Below are 20,092 nucleotides of genomic sequence, written 5' to 3'. Positions count from 1 at the left end.
TAAGTTTTCAAGTGGCCACCTCCAACCGTAATGCACATTTTATACCTTCGTAGAAAATTGTCTTTTAATCGTCTAAAAGCTGGCCTGTTCTCTCTCACGTTGCCGTTTAGTTCTGCGTAACTATTTTTAACTCAAGACGTTTTCCACTACCTCTATCGTTCACCAAGATATAAACCAGGCAGACCACGGGTATATTTATGTTTCTAAATGTTCTTGATTTTAGGTCCCTTCTGTTTCAAAATTATTGAAAAAAAACTAATTTAGAAACAGAAGTAATATGATTTAAGTTAAAATTGAAGAAAAACAAATAACTGTCTACTTCGGTTTTCAATATAAATCGTCATCGTCTTCATTATGTGAAATTCCACTTTCGCTGTCACACTATCCTCCTTGTTAAATCTGCCTCGTTTTCCATAATATGTTCTCTTTCAATATATTCATCTTTAACTTTTGTCACATTTCCGTAAATATTTTTTCAATATTCTATATATATATATATGTATATATATATATATATATATATATATATATATATATATATATATATATATATATATATATATATATATATGTACCAGATAGGTCTTAGCAGATAGTTTGAACAATATATTAACAAATCCGCCAAAACCTTTCATTATTATGAAAATTTGAACGTGTAATAAAGATAAAATTTAAAAGAATCATTAAAAGTAGATTTCGTGTCACTAAATGATCGAACCTTCCTAACGTTATCAGAACGAAACAATACTATTTCAGCATTATATGAAATTATGCAAAGAAATCTACTCTGTCTGTCTGGAATTGGTTTATATCATCGCGGAAACGGAATGAAGAGTCTCAGCAAAACTATTTAATGTTAAAAGGGCAGATCTGTTCCTCCTATTTAAAAATAATATAATTAAGCTTTTAACCATATACTGATAAATAAGGCTAAACATATGTGTGTATATGTGGGTAATTTAATGTTTTCCAGCGTAGCTTATTTTTCTGCCCGATAAATATATATTGCCATACTTTCATTTGTATGAAAAACTCATTATAAATTGAAAATACCAAACTTGTTGCTCTCTATACAGCACAAAATAAATTTATACAAATTTTTTAAATTTATTAGAATACAAGATAGTTTGAGTTTACTTGTCTAATTTGTACATGTACTATTTTGTAATCAGATATTATGTGTGTAATAATAAATATAGGTTGTCCAATTATTGTCAAGGTGGAGGCCAAGAAGCTTAGTGTAGAAGCAATAGATAACCTTTATGCTGGAAGAAGTATAATATAATTTACGTTGTTCTAGGATTGAAAAATTAATATTCTTTCAAAAAATGAGCAATAAAAAAGAAATTCAGAAAGAAAAAACAACTCAAGCAGTAGTGGTAGCCGATACATTTTCAGATGAGTTCTTACCTATAACAAATGCTGTTCCTCATGTTAGTATTTGTATTTATAATTGATACTGTTTTAGTTGTATTATTGACATATATTTAAACCATTTCAGTAATACGTACGATTAGGTTAACCTTTTTTTAATTATTTTATAATTTCACATATGATATACATATAAATAGAGAACATGTATTTATCAACTTATTTGTTAAATTAACTTTTAGGCCCTATTACCAGTTTTAAACAAACCGCTAATCGACTATACTTTAGAATTCTTATGTCTTGGGGGAATAGAAGAAGTGTTCTTATTCTGTTGTAGTCATGCTGAAGAAATTAAACAACATATTAGGTGAGAATTGCACTAGATATATAGAACAATATTTAGATAAAGATTCATTGACAAGATTGTTTTTTTTTTGGATTCATAATATTGTGGCTGTTTACCCCCTAATTAGAATTTCTTGACTTAGTAGGTAGCTATTTGTAATATTGACTAAGAGTTCTCTTGGTTTGTATTTGTATGCAAACTATTTCAAAAGTAGCAAGTATGTTATCTGTTTGTTTCTTGTGTTAAAAGTGAGATTTATAAATTCCCATTACTTTCTTTACTCATAATAGTTCAACATATATAAGTTATGTTAAACAACCAATTAGTTTCTTAAATTGGGATGATAGTGAAAAGGTGTGTAAATATATTCTACCACTCTATTGTACCAATTCATTTGTCTTGGTTAACATCATTTAAATAATTTCATATAGCAACAATGAGTTATGGTGATGCACCATTTTGCTGAAACCAAATTTCTCATAATTCTTACCAACTGCATTTCTTATTCCAAGAACTGGTTTCACAAAATTTCATTCTGGTCATGACTATCTTCAGATAGTTATTGTATTACCTTTACTTCATAAGAATAAGACTTATTTTTAATTTTACAGACTTTTTTCTCAACAGAAACACTAATTTAATAATTTTAATTGTGAACAACTTTAATTTTGAGACTATTGAATGTAGAATTGTTTGTGATTTGAATTTGTAACTTAATAGATTATGAAAAATAGAAAATATATATGGGGTGTTCTGTTTCAAAAATATATTGATGAGTTATTTTGAAGAAACATTTATTTATAATCCACTTGAGCAGATAGCCTGAATTATTTGAATTGAAAAATTTCATTTGCTATCTATTTGGCATCGAAATATTACCAAGTTATGTTTATATTGTCTCCAACAGATTGACCAGAGTTTTATGAAATGTAAAGAAACAACAACCTGAATGCAAAATTAGGTTATAATACTGTACTTATAAAACAAAAAACAGAAATGAAATTACATTTTATTAAATGTTATTTCTTTTTTAAACCACCCACTTCCTACAAGCAGAATGCAACTATTGATATAATTCTTAAGTTATCTCAAACAACCACTTCTTAAAAAATACCAATCTTCGGAGTTTAGAAATTTAATATCAATTTTTGGGTAAAATGAATCAATGAATTTAAGAGAATGTTAGCAAATTTTCAACTATTATAAATTAATTTTAGACTTATAACTATTCATATTACATACTATACCATATTATTTAAATGTGGTTGAACCCTCAGAATTATCAAATATTACATTGATCCAAAATATATTTATTAAGAAAGTTATCACAAAATTTGTACAGCAAGATGGTATTTTGTTACCCGTCACAGAGAGAAATATCAAATGTTTTCTCCGCACAAAGTAGCATTTGTGAACAAAATCAAAAGTAGTGTTGAAGTTAGTTAAGAAGACTATCAAGATTAAGCAAATATTAATTGATGGAGGAATAAAAAGGTCTTTACAGCATGTAATGACAATACCAAAAAAAGTGTTTCACTATTTTAGTTATTTCCTGATACTGATACAAGCTTAAATGGTAATTTTCATTTGGCATTCTGTTCTAAGTTTTAAAAAAGCTTAAATAAACTTATTACAATCCCTCTATAGATCATTAAGATGTAACAATTGTATTTTACATTGTGATTTATTTCAGTAAGTGTATAAATAATAGAGATGGTTGGATATTAACTATGAAAGTTAATGTGATTGTATCAGAATCATGCCAGTCTTTTGGTGATTGTCTTAGAGATTTGGATGCAAAAGGATTGATTCGTGGAGATTTCGTTTTATTGGAACCTGGAGTAATATCCAACATACCACTACTACCACTTCTAGAGAAGCACAGGTAAATACTCTTTAATAGTCCATATACAGAAAATCTATTACAAGGACTTCAATTTTAGTTAAATTGAGCATGATAATAACCATTCGAATTTAAAAGAAATTTGATTTGATTATAAATTATATATGAATTGTGATAAAAAAATGTGATGAATTATTTTATTGAAAACTATGTAGAAACATTACAAAAATTGGATTAGTTTCCTATGGCTAGCAATGCAATTATTCCAATCTTTAAACCATGATAGGAAAAATTTGCTCTGCTATAGTCTTTTTAATGTTGTCAAAACATTTCCCTTTTGGTACGTATTTTATTTTTGGAAAGAGCCAAAAGTCGTATTCTTCTAAATCTGTGGAGTAAGGTAGATGTGAACAGACAGGAAGTATTTTAGTGACCAAATACTCAAGTGACTAGTGGCTTGACAATAAAATTAGCAATTTTTAGTTGTCTTTTGAATTCAAGACTCCACTACTTCCATTATGTTTATGGAGGTAACCTAAATTAATTTTGAGAAATTGTTTTTTTTTGGACTTTTTATATCTGAAATTACAATCCAATGTATCGTTTAATATAGAACCACCGTTTATATAAAATATGTTGATGGTTACAATGCAAATTGATTTGATATCTCATTCCTTTAAGTTTCCCACTAAAACTTCTCTCGAAGCTAATAGATCATATTTGGATTGAACTAAGAAACTATGTTGTGAAAAACATTTAAAAATAAATGAAGAAGAATACATTTTTATTGTTAACCAATGGAGACATCATTTTTTTGTAACTGCAATCTGCCAAGTTAGCAATTAGCATTTGAAGACTTGTGGAGTATCACTCTCGTGAGTGTCCAATGCTACAACTGATTTAGTTTACTGTATCAAATGGCGTTGAGTTTGTGGTTGTAATTTATTATATTATATTATATTATATTATATTATATTATTATATAATTTATTAATTTTGCTGTAATTGATTGAGTTTGGATTGTTTTGTTGGTCATTTCATGTTTTTTGTTTCAAGTGGTTTTTACAGCCAGTAATCACTCATTCTTGTTTGTTTCCTGGATTTAATCTCCTCTGGACTTCTTAAACATTGTTTGTTTATAATGGCCTCCCATTTATTTTCCGTACCAATGTTTGTGGCTGTCTGTTCATCAGGTTGGTACTTTTTGGCAATTTTGATATACTTTGTTTGGAGGAAAAATTAGCTGAACGCTGAACACTGAACACTTGCTTTTTAAACAATATGCCATAAATATTTGATTTGGTTAGGTTAGGTGCAATCCTGCAGTGCTATTTGATTAAGGTGAAAAAATAATAAATATTTGTGACCTACAGATTATAAAATAACTATTAATTACAGAGAAACTGTAAAGAAGGACAAATATGCGGCTATGACAATAATTTTACAAGAATTTGGAATTGGACACATTGGATGGCAATCAAGTGAAGATATTCTATTGGCTACAGATTGTCACAATAGAATTCTGCTTTTCAAACAACTTGGTAAATCCCACACCAGAAAAGTAGAGTTTCCTATAGTAAGTTTTTGAAAACTATGTTTCAGAAATTTTTCATTTATCAAAGTGTTGTTATATTTTTCACATTAATTTTTCTATTTTGAAGAACATTTTCGTCTCATAATATTACATTATTAGTAGGTTCAGGATGGCAGGAACCAAAACAGATATTAAGATTTATTCATAAAATTTTCAATTTAATTAGTATTATTTTTACGGCATAAAACAAATAGAACTTGAATATTTCTATTTTTTAGAATGTGATTGATTATGTTGATTCCAATCTTACTTATAGATTCCAAACATGTTTCTAAGATTAGTAAGAAACAATCTTTTAAAAATGCTACAAGGCTCGACATTAATGTTGAAAGAATAAGACTCTTTAGTTGCCTTTATTTTCTAGTACGTAAAATGTGGATGATACTCTTTTCTATGGCGTGGTGTTGTAAATAAACAGGGATAATAAATCTAGACACTGATATGATTGTAATACTGTACTTAATAATATATTAGTAATCTTAACACAACAATTAAAATAAGTTATTTATAATAAAAATATAATTCATGTATAAAGTTGAATAGTGAACTGATCAAAATATTTATTTCAGGAAATATTTTTGGAGAATTCAACTGTAAACCTTCTACATAACTTAAAAGATACTCGAATTGCTATATGTTCTCCATCTGTTCTTCCATTATATTCTGATAATTTTGATTTTCAAACCAAGGATGATTTGATAAGAGGATTGTTAATGAATGAAGAAATTTTGGAAGGAACAATTTACACTCACATTTTACAAGGTAGTGATTTTGGAGGAGCTATTTCTTCCTGGAAAATGTATCAAGCAATTAGGTATTATAATATTATTATTTCTTTTGAAATATTTATCTGTGTTTGGACAAATTTAAAAATTCGTGAGAATAACTGGAAAAGAGAAGAGAATAGTTGTATTAATAATTAAACAAGAATATTAAATAGTAAAAATTAACAAACAATTGATATTTTGTTGAGTTCTTTTCTACCAGTATGTTTAATTCCATAATTAAACTGTAATTACAATTTTCAGCAAAGAATTAATGAGAAAATGGATACACCCCCTGGACCAACCTCGAAAAAAGTAAGTTACATGTAAAAATATATTTGACTCACGATCTGATTTTTTGGAACGTTTGTTCTTTAATACCTTAATACTCTTGTTTTTCTTTATTGTTTATTGCTATATTCCATCCAACATGTTGACGTGAATTGTCATACAGGGTGCGGCAGCATAACTTCCTTTTTTCAAAAGTTAATAAAACTTATTGTATGAATCAGAAAATTTTTATTCGTTTTTTATAATACAGGCACATACATAAAGTTTTGTTTTACTGAGTTTTGAAGATCAAATCAGTTAGGTGACGTCCCCCATTCTCCATACACTGAGTAAACCGATTTCTGGCGTTTGTCATGACTCTTGCCAGCATAGCAGGCGTTATGTTGGCAATTTCTTCCTGGATGTTCGTCTTCAAATCTTGTAGGGTCCTTGGACGGTTCACATACACACGGGTTTTCAAAAAACCCCGTAGGAAATAATCACAAGGGGTCAAATCGGGAGAGCGGGCTTGCCACTCCAAATCGCCCCTAATTGAGATAAGGCGCTCTGGGAAGTGTTCCCTCAAAACAGCCATCGATGTTCTTGAAGTGTGTGCCGTTGCTCCGTCTTGTTGGAACCAAGTGTCCCCTAAGTCCAACTCATCTAGCCGTGGGAAAAAAAATTCCTGTAACATGTTTACATACCGGTGCGAATTCACTGTCACTGTGACTTCATTTTCCTCAAAGAACCAGGGACCAATAATTCCACGTGAGTAAATTGCACACCACACTGTGACTTTAGGTGAATGCAAAGGCCGTTGATGCAATTGTCGAGGATTGGTATCAGCCCAGTAGCGCATGTTTTGTTTGTTTACGGATCCACACAAATGAAAATGGGCTTCATCACTAAAAAAATAGCGTCCTCAGGAACGACTTCCAGAAAAACCTCACACGCGTTCCTCCGAGAATTGAAGTCACGTTCAGAAAGTTCCTGCACAATTGCCATCTTGTATGGATGAAAATGAAGATCATCATGAAGTATTCTCCTCACAGAACGATCGGAAAGTCCAAGGGCAGACGCATGTTTGCGCGCAGAACGCCGTGGTGATCGCAACACTGAAGTTCTAACTAACTCAATGTTCTCCGGTGATCTAATGGGCCGAGGGACTCCAGTTCTTCGTCTTGTCACACTTGCAGTTTGTCTGAACGTAGTGACCCACGTAACAATTGATTTCCGGTCCGGGACAGGGGCCAAGGGGGCTAAATTAAAGCGATTCCGAAAGGCGCGCTGGGTTGCGATCACAGAACATCCGCTCGAAAAGTAAACCTCAACGACAAACGCACGCTCCTCACTGTTCCAACGCATGATGGCGACTGAACTGTGCCGGGACAAAACTTTATAGTCCCCCCTCTCGAACGAGACCACTAGCACTCCGTTACGACATCTACCGACTAAATGGCGAACTTTTTAAAAAAGGAAGTTATGCTGCCGCACCCTGTACTATACTGAACATACTGTTCACTACCATTAACACTGACAATTTTGTTCACATTCAATCTGAAGATGAAAACGTGCAAAAGTTTAATTGTTATTGTTGTTTTAGTGGTATAAATAGTGTGCTAAGTGTGTCACCACTGATTCCAGACATTCCAACTCAGTAGCCATACTGTATTTTATCCCATGTACATAAAATTTACAAGTTCATCACAGCTTAAATTTTTGGAGGTGTTCTTTTACTATATGTTTCATTTGTATTGTATGTATTGTTCATAATCACCAATATATGCTTATAGTTTTCAGTTTCTTCTTTGCGCATCATTTATTGTGTTTTACTTTTGGTTTCGTTACACTTCCATTGATGTACTCAGTAAAGTTATTTCTCTGTAGTTCTTTCATTGATTGCTAACTCCTGACTTAAAGACTTAGAAATTAGTAAGTAAGTAACAACGCTTCTTCCAACCTTTTGGTTTCTTTGCCATATTCCAAGTAATGTATATTTTTGTGAATCAGTCGTAAGCCTCCCATTCCCACGCTTTTAACATTTCAGGTGTTGTTTTGTAGCATCCATTTTTTAAGCCATTTGATCACTTCTCTAACTACTTCTTTCATTATCACTTCTTCGTTTTTATCGTGGTCCTATTAATTATTTATGTTATTAATTTCTTTATTTTGTAAATTATTATTTTCTGTTTCCATCAGTAGTTGCTTAAAATACGACTTCTTGTTTATTACCTTTTCTTAAAGATTTAATTATTTTGTAAAACAATTTTTGGTTTCCTTTGCTGTTACGTTCCAGTTTGTCCAGTTTGTTACCTGTCCATCTCGTTTTCTTTGCTTTGGCTACCATGTATTTTACTTTTTCATAGTTTTAATTGTTTGCTAGATACAGCTTTTATATGTATTTTCTTCCTTTATTTGGAGTCAGTTTTGTATTAGTATTTGTTTTGCATATTGCACTTATGATTTTCCTCTCTGCCCTTCACTTCCCTTGTGTACTTGTGTATATTTTTGTGTTGGAACCATGTGTTTCTTATTATCATCTATAAAATTTCAATTAGATTAATGTAACGGGCGCTCTATATTTTCAAAGATCTTTTTAGGAACAAGATTTTCAAAAATGGTGTTGTTATCGGAGCTGGGACTCAGGTTACAGAATCATCGAATGTTAATAAAACTATTTTAGGCCCAAATGTGAAAATTGGTAAAAACGTAACACTGAATAATTGTTTTATATTTTCTGATACCAAAATAGAAGACAACGTTTCTATTCTTCATAGTGTAATTGGTCCAGAATGTGTAATAAAAGCTAATAGCAGAATATTTGCAGGAAGTATTATAGGAAAAGGTGTTGTAATAGAAAACGGGGTGGAAGTAGAAAATAGTTTGATTCAAGCCGAGATCCCCCAAAATGGTGAGATATGATTTATTTTTTCGGTATAAATATTCAAAATATAAGAACAGCTGAGAAAATATGTATAATTTACTTTTGGGATCTCGATTTTAATGGGCAGTGTAATTTCAACTTAGAAACATGGTTGATGCATATTTATTATGTTCTATAGAACAAATAACTTTATGTCCATATTTAGCGATAAGCCATTCCGAATTTTTAATATTTTAATTGAAAACAATAAGTAACCTTTGATTCTTTCATGGATTTTCCAAATTTCACTTTCACAACTTTTTTTTAATCAATAATATATTGAAGTACATAATAGGTCTATGTAACAGGTGGCCTAACGAAACGTAAAGAAAAGTATAAATATTTCAATAAATATTAACACGATTACATCCATCAAATATGCAATAGATTTTCTACTACTTCATTGAAAATAAATGTTGCCAACATAGTATTGCCTGGCATCTCAAAGAACATTCCAGGATTAGATGCGGCCTACTAACGGCAGGTATGCAATTTTTGCCTCAATACTGCTATCTCTACAACTTTCATTATCACATTTTCACCCTGCTTCTTTTTGTTGAGAAAAGTCAGTTAACTGAATCCTACATAAATTTATGAATATTTTACTAGAAATATCTTTATACCATTTATTGATTAAATGAACGTTTTTTTTTTCAACTTCCTTATTTTTAAAATGAAACTCAATAATATCCACTATTTATGGAATAGTGTACAACATATTTGATGAATCGAAAATAAACTACCATTTAAAAGCTCTAAATACAAGACGTTTTAAAGCAACAACAGAGTCTGTTTAAAAAAAAATACTTTTCGGCGGGTAAAAACAAGACCATTTTTTATTCCATAGGAATATAATAAACAGCTGAAGTATTCTGTACGTTAATAAAAACAGTTAAAAACGAAGCGAACCGTGCTTATTAACATTTGCATTTCAATGATACTGTAGATTTTTAAGTGGAATGATTTTTCATAAAATAAACAATTTAGTCTCAGAAGTGTATATGCCATGAAAATTGTTCTTTTGACTTTTGAAACTTTGATGACTCTTCACAATTGAAAATTTATGTTTCTTCATAAATAAAATTTAAGTATGATGAGAATTACTTTATAATAACAGGAAATTCGGTAAAAATCAATAGTAATCTATTGAAAAATGAGTGAGAAAAGGATATCACTTTTAGCAACATTGAAATTTCGTGAACTGTTAATACTTAAGAAAGGAAGGAAAGGAAAGTTGAAAATATTTAGTAAAATGAATGGAAGAAAAAGTGCGAGCAATAAAAAATGAGAACTCACTACTAATTTTTCAATATAAATTCAATTAATTGTATTCTTTATATAAATAGGATTTAAAAAGTGCTTTTTAGTTAGCTTCTTTAACTTGGTTGTTAAATGCATTTCTCTGAAATTACAGGTGAAGAATTTGTTAAATTGGGTAATAAAGCATACCAACTGAAATTATCTTCTGAAAACGATAGAGACGTATTGCTCTCAGCTTTGTACAAAAAGACATATCGATTGCGGATTAACGATGTCGAAAGCGATGAGGAACATGAAGTTTTCGATGATTTTAGCGATACTGAAGACGAATTGTCTTATACTCAGTCACCTGTCCCCGATGACACAAAATGTAAGTTATTTTAACAGATTGTTTTGAAATTTAATACTCATTACTTATAAAACAAAAAAAAATTCTTTCCTCCCTTTTAAAGCCTTTACAATTACATATCTAAATTGCCTTACAGTATAGGGGTGGCTCCATGAGAATAGCTCTTGGTTTATATCAGAAACACTTTAAGTACAGTTGCACACGAAAAACTATACCAAAAAAGAAAAAACTGGAATGTAATTTGAGTTTATATGTGTGTTAGAAGGCGCAATTGATTAAAAAATTCTATTCTATAAAATTCATTGTATAAAAAAACAATGATCACATTCTTCCAAAAATTCTGAGTATATTTAGTTCAACTACTAAACTAAAAGAAGAAAGTGAGAACAATGAAAAACACCGATAACTTCTATCTAACTGATGTTTGCAAACTTTGTCTTCATGAAACCACTCCTTTTTACAGAGATAAGAGTAATAATTTCGCGATCATCTAAAGACTAACACACACGCTAGAGTGAATTTCTTCAAATCTAGTCATTCGAAAATATTGAATATGAGAATAAAGTTTTATTCAGGTATCATAAAAATGGTCTTGAGTAGCGAACGAAAAGCAAAAACCTCCTATACCTTATTTTTTCAAAAAGTTTTTTTTATACAGATCATTATGCTTATGGATAATGAAAGGATTATAACCATTTTTAACTGGAAAAACTTGACTGTGATTTAAATGGATTTTATTTCAATATCTCAGTCTTAGGTAAATAATCAATTGATATATTTATTACTACGAGAAAAATCATCTCATATTCCTCGTATATATGGTCATCCGAAAATATACAAATCTCATCTTCCACTACGACTAATCTTCAGTGTATTTCGATTTCTGTTCCACAAATATTCTTGACAGCTTAGTTATTGTTTCCCTATTTACCCATATTAAGAAAATTTAGCACTAACTTCCTCCTTCCTTTAACCAAAATGTTGGTTAAGATATGTTGACGGCATTTTCGTAATTTGACCCTTGAACTAGGCACGTTAGATTTCTTCCCGCTGTGTTTAAATGGTGTACATCCTTATTATATACATGAGCCCACCTGAGACAACATGGACAAAATGGGAATTGAAAGTTACCTTGTTTTGACCTGGCCCAAAGTGTCATTTTACAAAAGTCTGTCTAAAACTTCATATAAGCTCGTGGCATGGGCTGAGCTTTTCTAAAACATGTTTATACCAATAGGCTAATAGGATTACAAAACTAAAAAAAAAATGCAATGTAGTCTGTGTGTTCAATAAAAATACAAATCTTTATTGCCTTCACACATCACTTGTTACACAGTTATGTACGAAATTTGGCCTGGGAAAATGTATAATAAAAAAAATGAGGCCTTCCCGAGCCTGATTCTCGCGACAATCTGCCCCCTTTGCCCTCTCTCGGCGGACCTGATTTGAAGCATCGGTAAATCCCTGAACATGTTTGGTTTTACATGCAGAAATTATAAATGTTGCGTATAAATATTTTAGTTTTATTTTATGTTTATAATATTTACATTATAATAATTATTTATAACGTGAGTGTTGAAAGTGATGAGAATGGAAAAGCTTGTGAAATCAAATAACAGTAATTTATGATACAAATGCGTAAGTGCGAAAATGAAAAGCACTCGCTACCCTTGTGCTTTTTTTCGTAATGAGTATACTTATAGAATGAGGATTTTTACAATCATAATTGTGTCATTAGAAGAAAGTACAAGTAGTTTTCTTAAGATTATGCAATATAAATGCAACGTAAAAAATTTATTCCTAGAGTATTGAAAAATTTTTCTATTGCTCGATAATTCAGTTTTTAGATATTCATAGCTGTTCTAATAAAAAAACCTTCTTAATGAATACTGTTTTATCAATTTTTCTTAGAATGGAGATTGTTCAAGTTAAACGGAATGACTGTTTATATTAATAATCAACTATTTGTTTTTAGTATTTTTTAATGAAGTCATTGATAGTTTAACAAGAGGTTTCGAAGATAATCTGTTATGTGATAATCTGATTCTGGAAATTAATTCATCCCGATATGCATATAATGTAACTGTCAAAGAGGTGAATATATTTTTTTTCTAAATTAATTGATTTAGCTTTTTTCACCACACTTTATTCAACTCGCACTGTTTTGTATGTATGGTAAAATTTTTTTAATCAATATTTAACTAACTTCCCACTAACGAATTAGTGGTAATTAAATGGGTAATATTTATTATGTATTTGTTCATGATTTCATCAATATATGGCGCTAGTAACTATTTAGTAACTTTCTATATATATATTGCAATAGATGGTGTTACTAATATTAACAATTAAAATACAAATTTCGGTTATATTTTCAATAATTATTTTTAACATAAGTAATTATAATTCATTGTTGGCGCGGACGTATACGTCGAGCTTGAGCGTAGTAAGCTCAATAGATAGATTATAAATACTGCTGTATTGCTTGAAGCTAACGGGAAAGAAACCATGCAACAACGAGGCGCTAGCTGATATGGAAAGGCCCTAAGGTTTATCTTAATGCAATTTGATTTTATTACTAAACAATTAATAGAACATGGGAAGTATTTAAAATATTGTTTATAAAATTTTACTAATACAATTACAAGACTAAAAAGTAAAAAATAATATATTATTAACAAAACTGTTTTAAAAACCACACTTTATAAAGGTTTAAAAGTTAACTAAAATGTAAATAATATATTACAAAAAAACCTTTATAAACTACACTTTATAAAGGTTTATAACTGTACTAGAAAGCAAAAAATAATAATAGGAAAGGGGTCTTGGCGAACAAAGTGAAAGTCTTGTCTATGTGTAAAAAATTGTCTATGTAGTTTTTATATTTGTTGTATCTGAGTTTTTGAATTTTGAAATCAGATATATAAAAACACAAGGCACAGACCAATAACGACTTCTTGCAAACGATAACAGGTACTTCATCTATCTGACTAGAATATAAATTCACTTGTATTTAGAAAATTTCGTATATGAAGCATCTCTTTCAGGAATTTCTAATGCTTTACTCATTTTTTAGGTAAACTTCAACGTGGTAAAAGCTATACTTTGTATCTCTGTGAAGGAGCCTATTGGTGTGCAATATTTCTCACACTTATCCCGTTTATTGTCATACTTTGCTCCAGTCCTAAAGAACTACCTACGTAATGAAAGTGCAATGTTGGATAGTCTACAAGCCCTTGAGGTATTTTTTACTGTGATTTCCATTGTTTTAAACAATTCAAATTTCACTTGTTACTTGAATTTACATATATAGAGCTTTTGCAACTTGCTCCATTTTGATTCATATGTCTTAGGATGTAGTTCTAGCTCATGAGTTGGAAGCAGTGAAAATTAAGATAAAGTTCGCATTTGAGCAACAGCTCATCAGAACTGGAATAATGTGTAGAAAAATGTATACAAATATTTTTTCAGTACATAAAGAAGTTATAAAAAACTGGAGATAGAGTTTTTTATAGATTTATACAAATCCAAATGAGAGAATATCCTCAAATCACAGAAAGTTCCAAATAAACAAAGTGCCAATAATTAGTCATGAAATTTTTCGTTCCGTGAGGCCTTTTTAATATGTGTTCTCAGTAAATCACATCATATAAATTTAAAAAGTTTCAGTATTTTGTTTTTCTTAATAAATTTGTTAAAAACTAAAGCACTTTCATAAAATATTTTTAATTTTTATTCCAGAATTTTTGTAATGATAATTGTTTTATGTATATTCACTTTATACATTGATGTTGAGTTATGGAATTTCCCTATCATAACAATATCTCAGTAAAATCATGCTAGCTTCCTTATAGGTTACCCATACCTCAGATAGCACCTTATAGGATTAGCAGAAACTAGTGACGATTCTATGAGAAAGATGATTTGCTAATACAAACATACTCAAAAAATGCTTTGATTGAGAAAGCTCTCAAAGCATAGGTCTAACTCTTCACTCCAACTACACCATAGTTAATTCGGAAAGTACGTGGTGTACTAAATCATAATAGCCCAAATTAGAATGAACCAGTATCAAATCAAACTTCCGAGACAATTTCTACTTAGTCGGTGGTTTTTTTTAAATGTCTGTATGCTTTCCCTAAACAGAACAACGATCCCCATTTCTCTTTACAGAATGATAATCACAATTTGCCACCGCAATAGGTACTTACTTATTAATTTTACATACACAATGAACTTATTAACCTATTAATTGCCATATTATCCTGTAATTCTCTAAATTCCTCTTAATTTAATAATAGACTAATATAAAATGATTTATTACGCCAGCAGTTTCAAAATACTTTTCTTATTACTAATCTCTGATTATGCACATTACTTCTGCAATACAATGTAATACCTAATCTATATCTTTGGAACATGTTTTCTTAGAATGATGATATTGATTTTACCGAAAAATTTCCTTATAGATAATGACAATGAAAATGATTATGTTCTTATTATAAAGCATCTAATTTCTGTAAATTAAAAAAAATTAGAATGTTAATGTTAAAAGGATCTATTAAATTTGTTAGTTTAATAAAAATCATAACATTTTGATTTATTGTAGTAAATATTAATAAACATGTCATTTTTGTATGACTATGTTTTAACATACTTTCACACTTTTAGGATGTTGCAACATCAAACGAAAATGTGAATGAAAAGTGGATAATAGCAATCTTACAACATGTGTATAATAAAGATTATATAACTGAAGATGTAATCTTAGATTGGTTTAATAATCTTGATCAGTCTTCTAAGTTTAGAAATCAAGTTAAACCATTTGCTGAATGGCTCCAAGAAGCAGAAGAGGCGTCTAGTGAAGAAGAAGAAAGTGATTAATATTTTTTAAAACAATTTATTTTGAAAACAAATAAACGTTAATTTTGGATCCATTTAGTTACTAAACCAATTAAAAAACTGCTTTAAACCTGTATTTTCCCCAAAATTTTATCCGTTTTTTCAACAACACCGTACACATGCATTTTAATAATTTTTTGCTTTTCTCATTGTTCTAGCCATGGATTATATTATTGACTAAAGGCTGAAATCAATTTTTTAGTATTTTTTCCATTGTTGTAATTTTTTTTAATGTTATTAAATATTTGTTTTGATCCCACTATGTTCACCAATGAAACACCAGACAGTAGTGCTGCCTCTATGTTTCACGCACGATCCCTATAAAGATAGATACTGATCACAATCTCTCAGGTGGCTGGAAACTACTTTGAACAGATATCTGTCAATGATCCTGTTCTTACCTCCGCGATAGTTGTGGCCTATTGATTCGGGTCGCATAAATTTCCACACACTTTGTAAAATAATCCATTACGAATAGAACGTATTTACAACCACTGCAGGGCCGTAGCTAGAGGGGGGCTGGCCAGGGCAGAGCCCTGGTAAAAAAAATTTGAGCCTAGGTAAAAAAAAATACTATAAGAACGCGTCAAAAATTTCGGCAAGTCATTTGACTTCACAAGTTTTATTTTCTATATGTATATATTTTTTTTATACGGGTAGAGTCCTGTCCTGTGCCATGCCGACCACCATACCACCGCGTGCCGCGTAGGTTAAGACGCGGCGGCGTAAAGATTTACGTTTATTATTATTATAGCTTTATTTCTTAGGGAAAAAACATATTTAATGGCGGTGTATGTTTCGTCCGTAAATCATCCCTTAAAATTAAAATATCAGTATATTTCAATGTGAAAATATGGGCCCTGGTAAAAAATCTAATAGCCCTGCTAAAATTTTGGTTCTGACTACGGCCCTGAACCACTGTCTGTCGTCTGAAATGGTCCAGCGATATCTAAAATAATCATTTCGAAAGGACCTCCAATGTTATGCCTTTTAATGGGTACCTTTCTCTTAAGATGTGATCCATTACTCGCAACACAAGTCAGTTTTCATGATATCGAATTTTACCAAAAATTTTATGCATCTACGACTTTGTATGAACATTTTTTTCTTGAATTCTTTTAAAATCGAACGCTATACTCCAAATAAGACTATCATAATTTTTTTTGTCTTAATACATCTTTGATATCGAACGACTTTACGACTAAAATACTTCATGCAAGCAATTTTACCCTTTTCATCCTTCATAATGCCGGTTTTCCGATGCCAAACTGATCATTATTCACAAAGTTACATGCTAAGACCCTTATGATTACCTTGTATTTAACCCTTATCCATACTTCACTTTCGGATTCTTCATAATCACGTTTTTACCTATTATGATCCGCCCAATAATGACAAAGTTACATGCTAATACCCTTAATTCTTCAAGCTGTATATTACCCCTTATAAATACTTCATTCTTCCGTTTCTTCAAGCAGTTGCTACGAGAAGGTCGTTACTGCATATTCGGTCACTATTTTTTTCGAAAACACACCGATTACGCACGGTCGCCTAGAACGATATACATTACTGACCCTACGCCCCTGCACTCAAATCTCATGTTGCCATGCAAAAAATTCGTGATTTAGGGTTTGAATTACTGGAACACCCCCCTTATTCACCAAATCTGGCTCCGTCCGACTGTGATCTCTTCTATCAACTGAAAAAGGTCGTAAATTTTCTTCCAACGAGGATGTAATAAAAGCTTTGGAGGTCTGATTTGCAAAGCAAGAAAAAACATTTTTTTTAAAGGTCTAGAGACGTTGCAGGTTCGCTGTAATAAATGTATCCAATTAAGAGGAGAATATGTTGAGTAATAAAATATTTTGACGTTGAAATTTTGTTTGGTTCTATAATAGGCTAAGAATTTTTCAATATATCCTCATATACTCTCGCTTTTACATAAAGTATTTCCAGCGGAAATAGTGCTCTATAGATCAAGCGTTCCAGAAGAGCCTCCTTTGGGGGCTTTTTTTTGTTCAACTGCCCTTTTTATGGCTACTTTATAATGAATTAACCCCTTTTCGGGGTCAAATGACTGTTAGTGTCGTGTCAAGTGTGTGCCCAAATAAGGAGACTATACAGGTTCAGGTGAATAATATTTTCTTTCCCATTTATTACTAACAGGCAATGGAAAGGGCCAGGAAACCTTTACCTGGGGAGGAAACTCTCTCCAGCAGTAAGTCCGCTGTTGGCTTTGATATCCAAATCTCCGTTAGGGATTAGCATACGGAATTCAATTCTCGAATTCCTGATTTCCGTCCCCTCATAATTTTAATTTTTTTCTATTCTTCATTCAAAACACCTCGTTCACAAAATGCTCAGGTTAGCCCGGTCCTCAATTCAAACCTTAAGCAAGCCGTCTCTCTACACCACCTTCATAGAGGAATTTTCTCCTCTTCAATACAAACTAATCACCTCGACGGACATCGTCAGTTACATTGACATTTTACAGAACCTTATTAAAAAGGAAACTTCTGCGGAAGAAAAACTTTAAAAAGACTTACAATTCATCGAAACATCTCACAAATTCCCTCAAAAATAACAAAAGTTCATTTCCTGCACTTTCTGCTAGACCCTTTGCGTCCATGGTTTCAGCCTACATCTAGATTACACTCATCTGAGCGCAATCCCAAATCGGAATAGAAATATTCCTCGCCAAAAACCACAACCCACTCAATCACCCTTAATTTGAGGAATATTCCTCAAAAATACACTTCCCAGAGAGAGCTCTAGAATCTCCTCAACACTCAAGAGCTGTTGAGGGCACAAATGAGCTTCCTCAAAGCCAACCCCGACGGTACCGCCCTCCTGAAAATTCATTCCACGTTTCATCCCGAAACACTGGCGAGAAAAATCCATTACGACATTGGCGGCGAGAAAATCGCCGTCATCTCCACATCCCGCGTGCGAGTATCCAAAACGCTACAACGCCTCATTCCCTCCTTTTACGGATACAACTGTACCGTGACTAGCGGGGGGTAACTGCATTCATTTTGCTTTTACCCAAAAGCCAAGTACCTCCCAAGGAATTGTGAAGTTCTATGAACTTCACAATAGGGACCATTAATTGCCAAGGTTTAGCCAGAAAGCTTCGTCTATTGAAGCATCTATTAAGCTCCCACAATATTAAAATTTTATCTATCACTGACACCCTCTTGAAATTACCTCCAAGATTCACTGGCTACACCACTTTCCATTCCGTAACAGACTCCACTTGTTACACCACCCACTCCATCCAATTCTGTCCCAACAGAACCTGTAGAGAGTATCTTAACATATACTGCATTTCGGACATCCACAGTAACATATATACATATATCGAAAACTACTCAAAAGACAGCTTTGGAATTGTGAAACTTTGAAGCCAATAAAATAAGGAAACCACACATAACACTTGTTTTCTAACACAATTTTGGACTAGTCTAAAGTGAGAAAAATAAATGTAATACTAGCGGAGTTTTAGAGCAAAATAATTTATAATAAAATTGGGACTCTAAATATAACTAATTATTCAACCTGTATGAACGATTTTATCGTTATCATTTTCTACAATAGATGAAATATTTTCCATAACCCGGGTGTAATAATTGTTGTCTATACATATCATCTTTATTCCATAAAAATGTTCAAATTGGCTTCTTGTTGAAATATTATATATCGTATTGGTGGTTGAAGCACAAAACCGTCACACATTATCTCCTACAGACATTGAGACAAACATAAGATTGCTGGCGCCATAAGACTTCTGTTTATCCATTTTATTTCACGATCGTTATAATCGAGACTGAATTAAAAAATGACTGATAGTACTCTTATGGTGGTCGCATTAATGATAAATATAATGGTATACCAGTCTATACAGATTAATAAAAGACATAATTTTGTCTGGATTTTATTTGATGGATTGAACATTATTGATGAGTGCTACTAAACAAATAACTAAAATGTAAAAATCTTTCACCTGACACGGTATTTCAGAACTAAAAGGATGGCACACAATCATCAACAGCTTGAGCAAAGGGAAAAACAAAACTCAATAAAAATTTCATATGGTTCAAGTTGATTTGTCTTAATAATCGAATTCTACACTTGCGATTTTGTTGTATATTGCTTTGAAGTTACTAGAAAAGAAAAACAAGTGCACTACTTTATAAATGTACCTTTATAATTTTTGAATTTTTGTTTTTTATGAAATAACAATTTATTTTGGTATTTTTCCATTTCCTCATCATATTATCATAGAATTTTCCCTACATGTTATCCGTATATTTTGATATAAAGTAAGAATTGACGTAATATTTTAGGTATAAAATGCGTATCATCTCTCTAAGTTATATTAGAGACTTTCGGACAGAACAATAACAAAGATTTTCATATATATCTGAACTGGACTATAACAAATGTTTTAACAGATGTAGCAAAAGCAGT

At 31.2% G+C, this 20,092-nt stretch overlaps 1 protein-coding gene across 1 annotated transcript; it reads left to right on the top strand.

Moving 5' to 3' along the window:
- The first annotated feature begins 1,060 nt into the window (after nt 1-1,060).
- LOC130896106 (translation initiation factor eIF-2B subunit epsilon) lies at nt 1,061-15,670 on the top strand. Its single transcript, XM_057803896.1, has 11 exons — nt 1,061-1,433; nt 1,614-1,738; nt 3,411-3,602; nt 4,959-5,136; nt 5,724-5,968; nt 6,183-6,233; nt 8,789-9,099; nt 10,526-10,741; nt 12,696-12,814; nt 13,797-13,961; nt 15,392-15,670. The coding sequence occupies exons 1-11, from the start codon at nt 1,329-1,331 to the stop codon at nt 15,602-15,604; spliced, it is 1,920 nt and encodes a 639-aa protein (XP_057659879.1). The 5' UTR covers nt 1,061-1,328; the 3' UTR covers nt 15,605-15,670.
- Nucleotides 15,671-20,092: the final 4,422 nt, after the last annotated feature.

Source organism: Diorhabda carinulata, chromosome 7, assembly GCF_026250575.1.
Source record: "Diorhabda carinulata isolate Delta chromosome 7, icDioCari1.1, whole genome shotgun sequence".
Classification (NCBI taxonomy): Eukaryota; Metazoa; Arthropoda; class Insecta; order Coleoptera; family Chrysomelidae; genus Diorhabda; species Diorhabda carinulata.
Note: the sequence above shows the minus strand (reverse complement) of the source record. Positions and strands in the feature narration are given on the sequence as shown.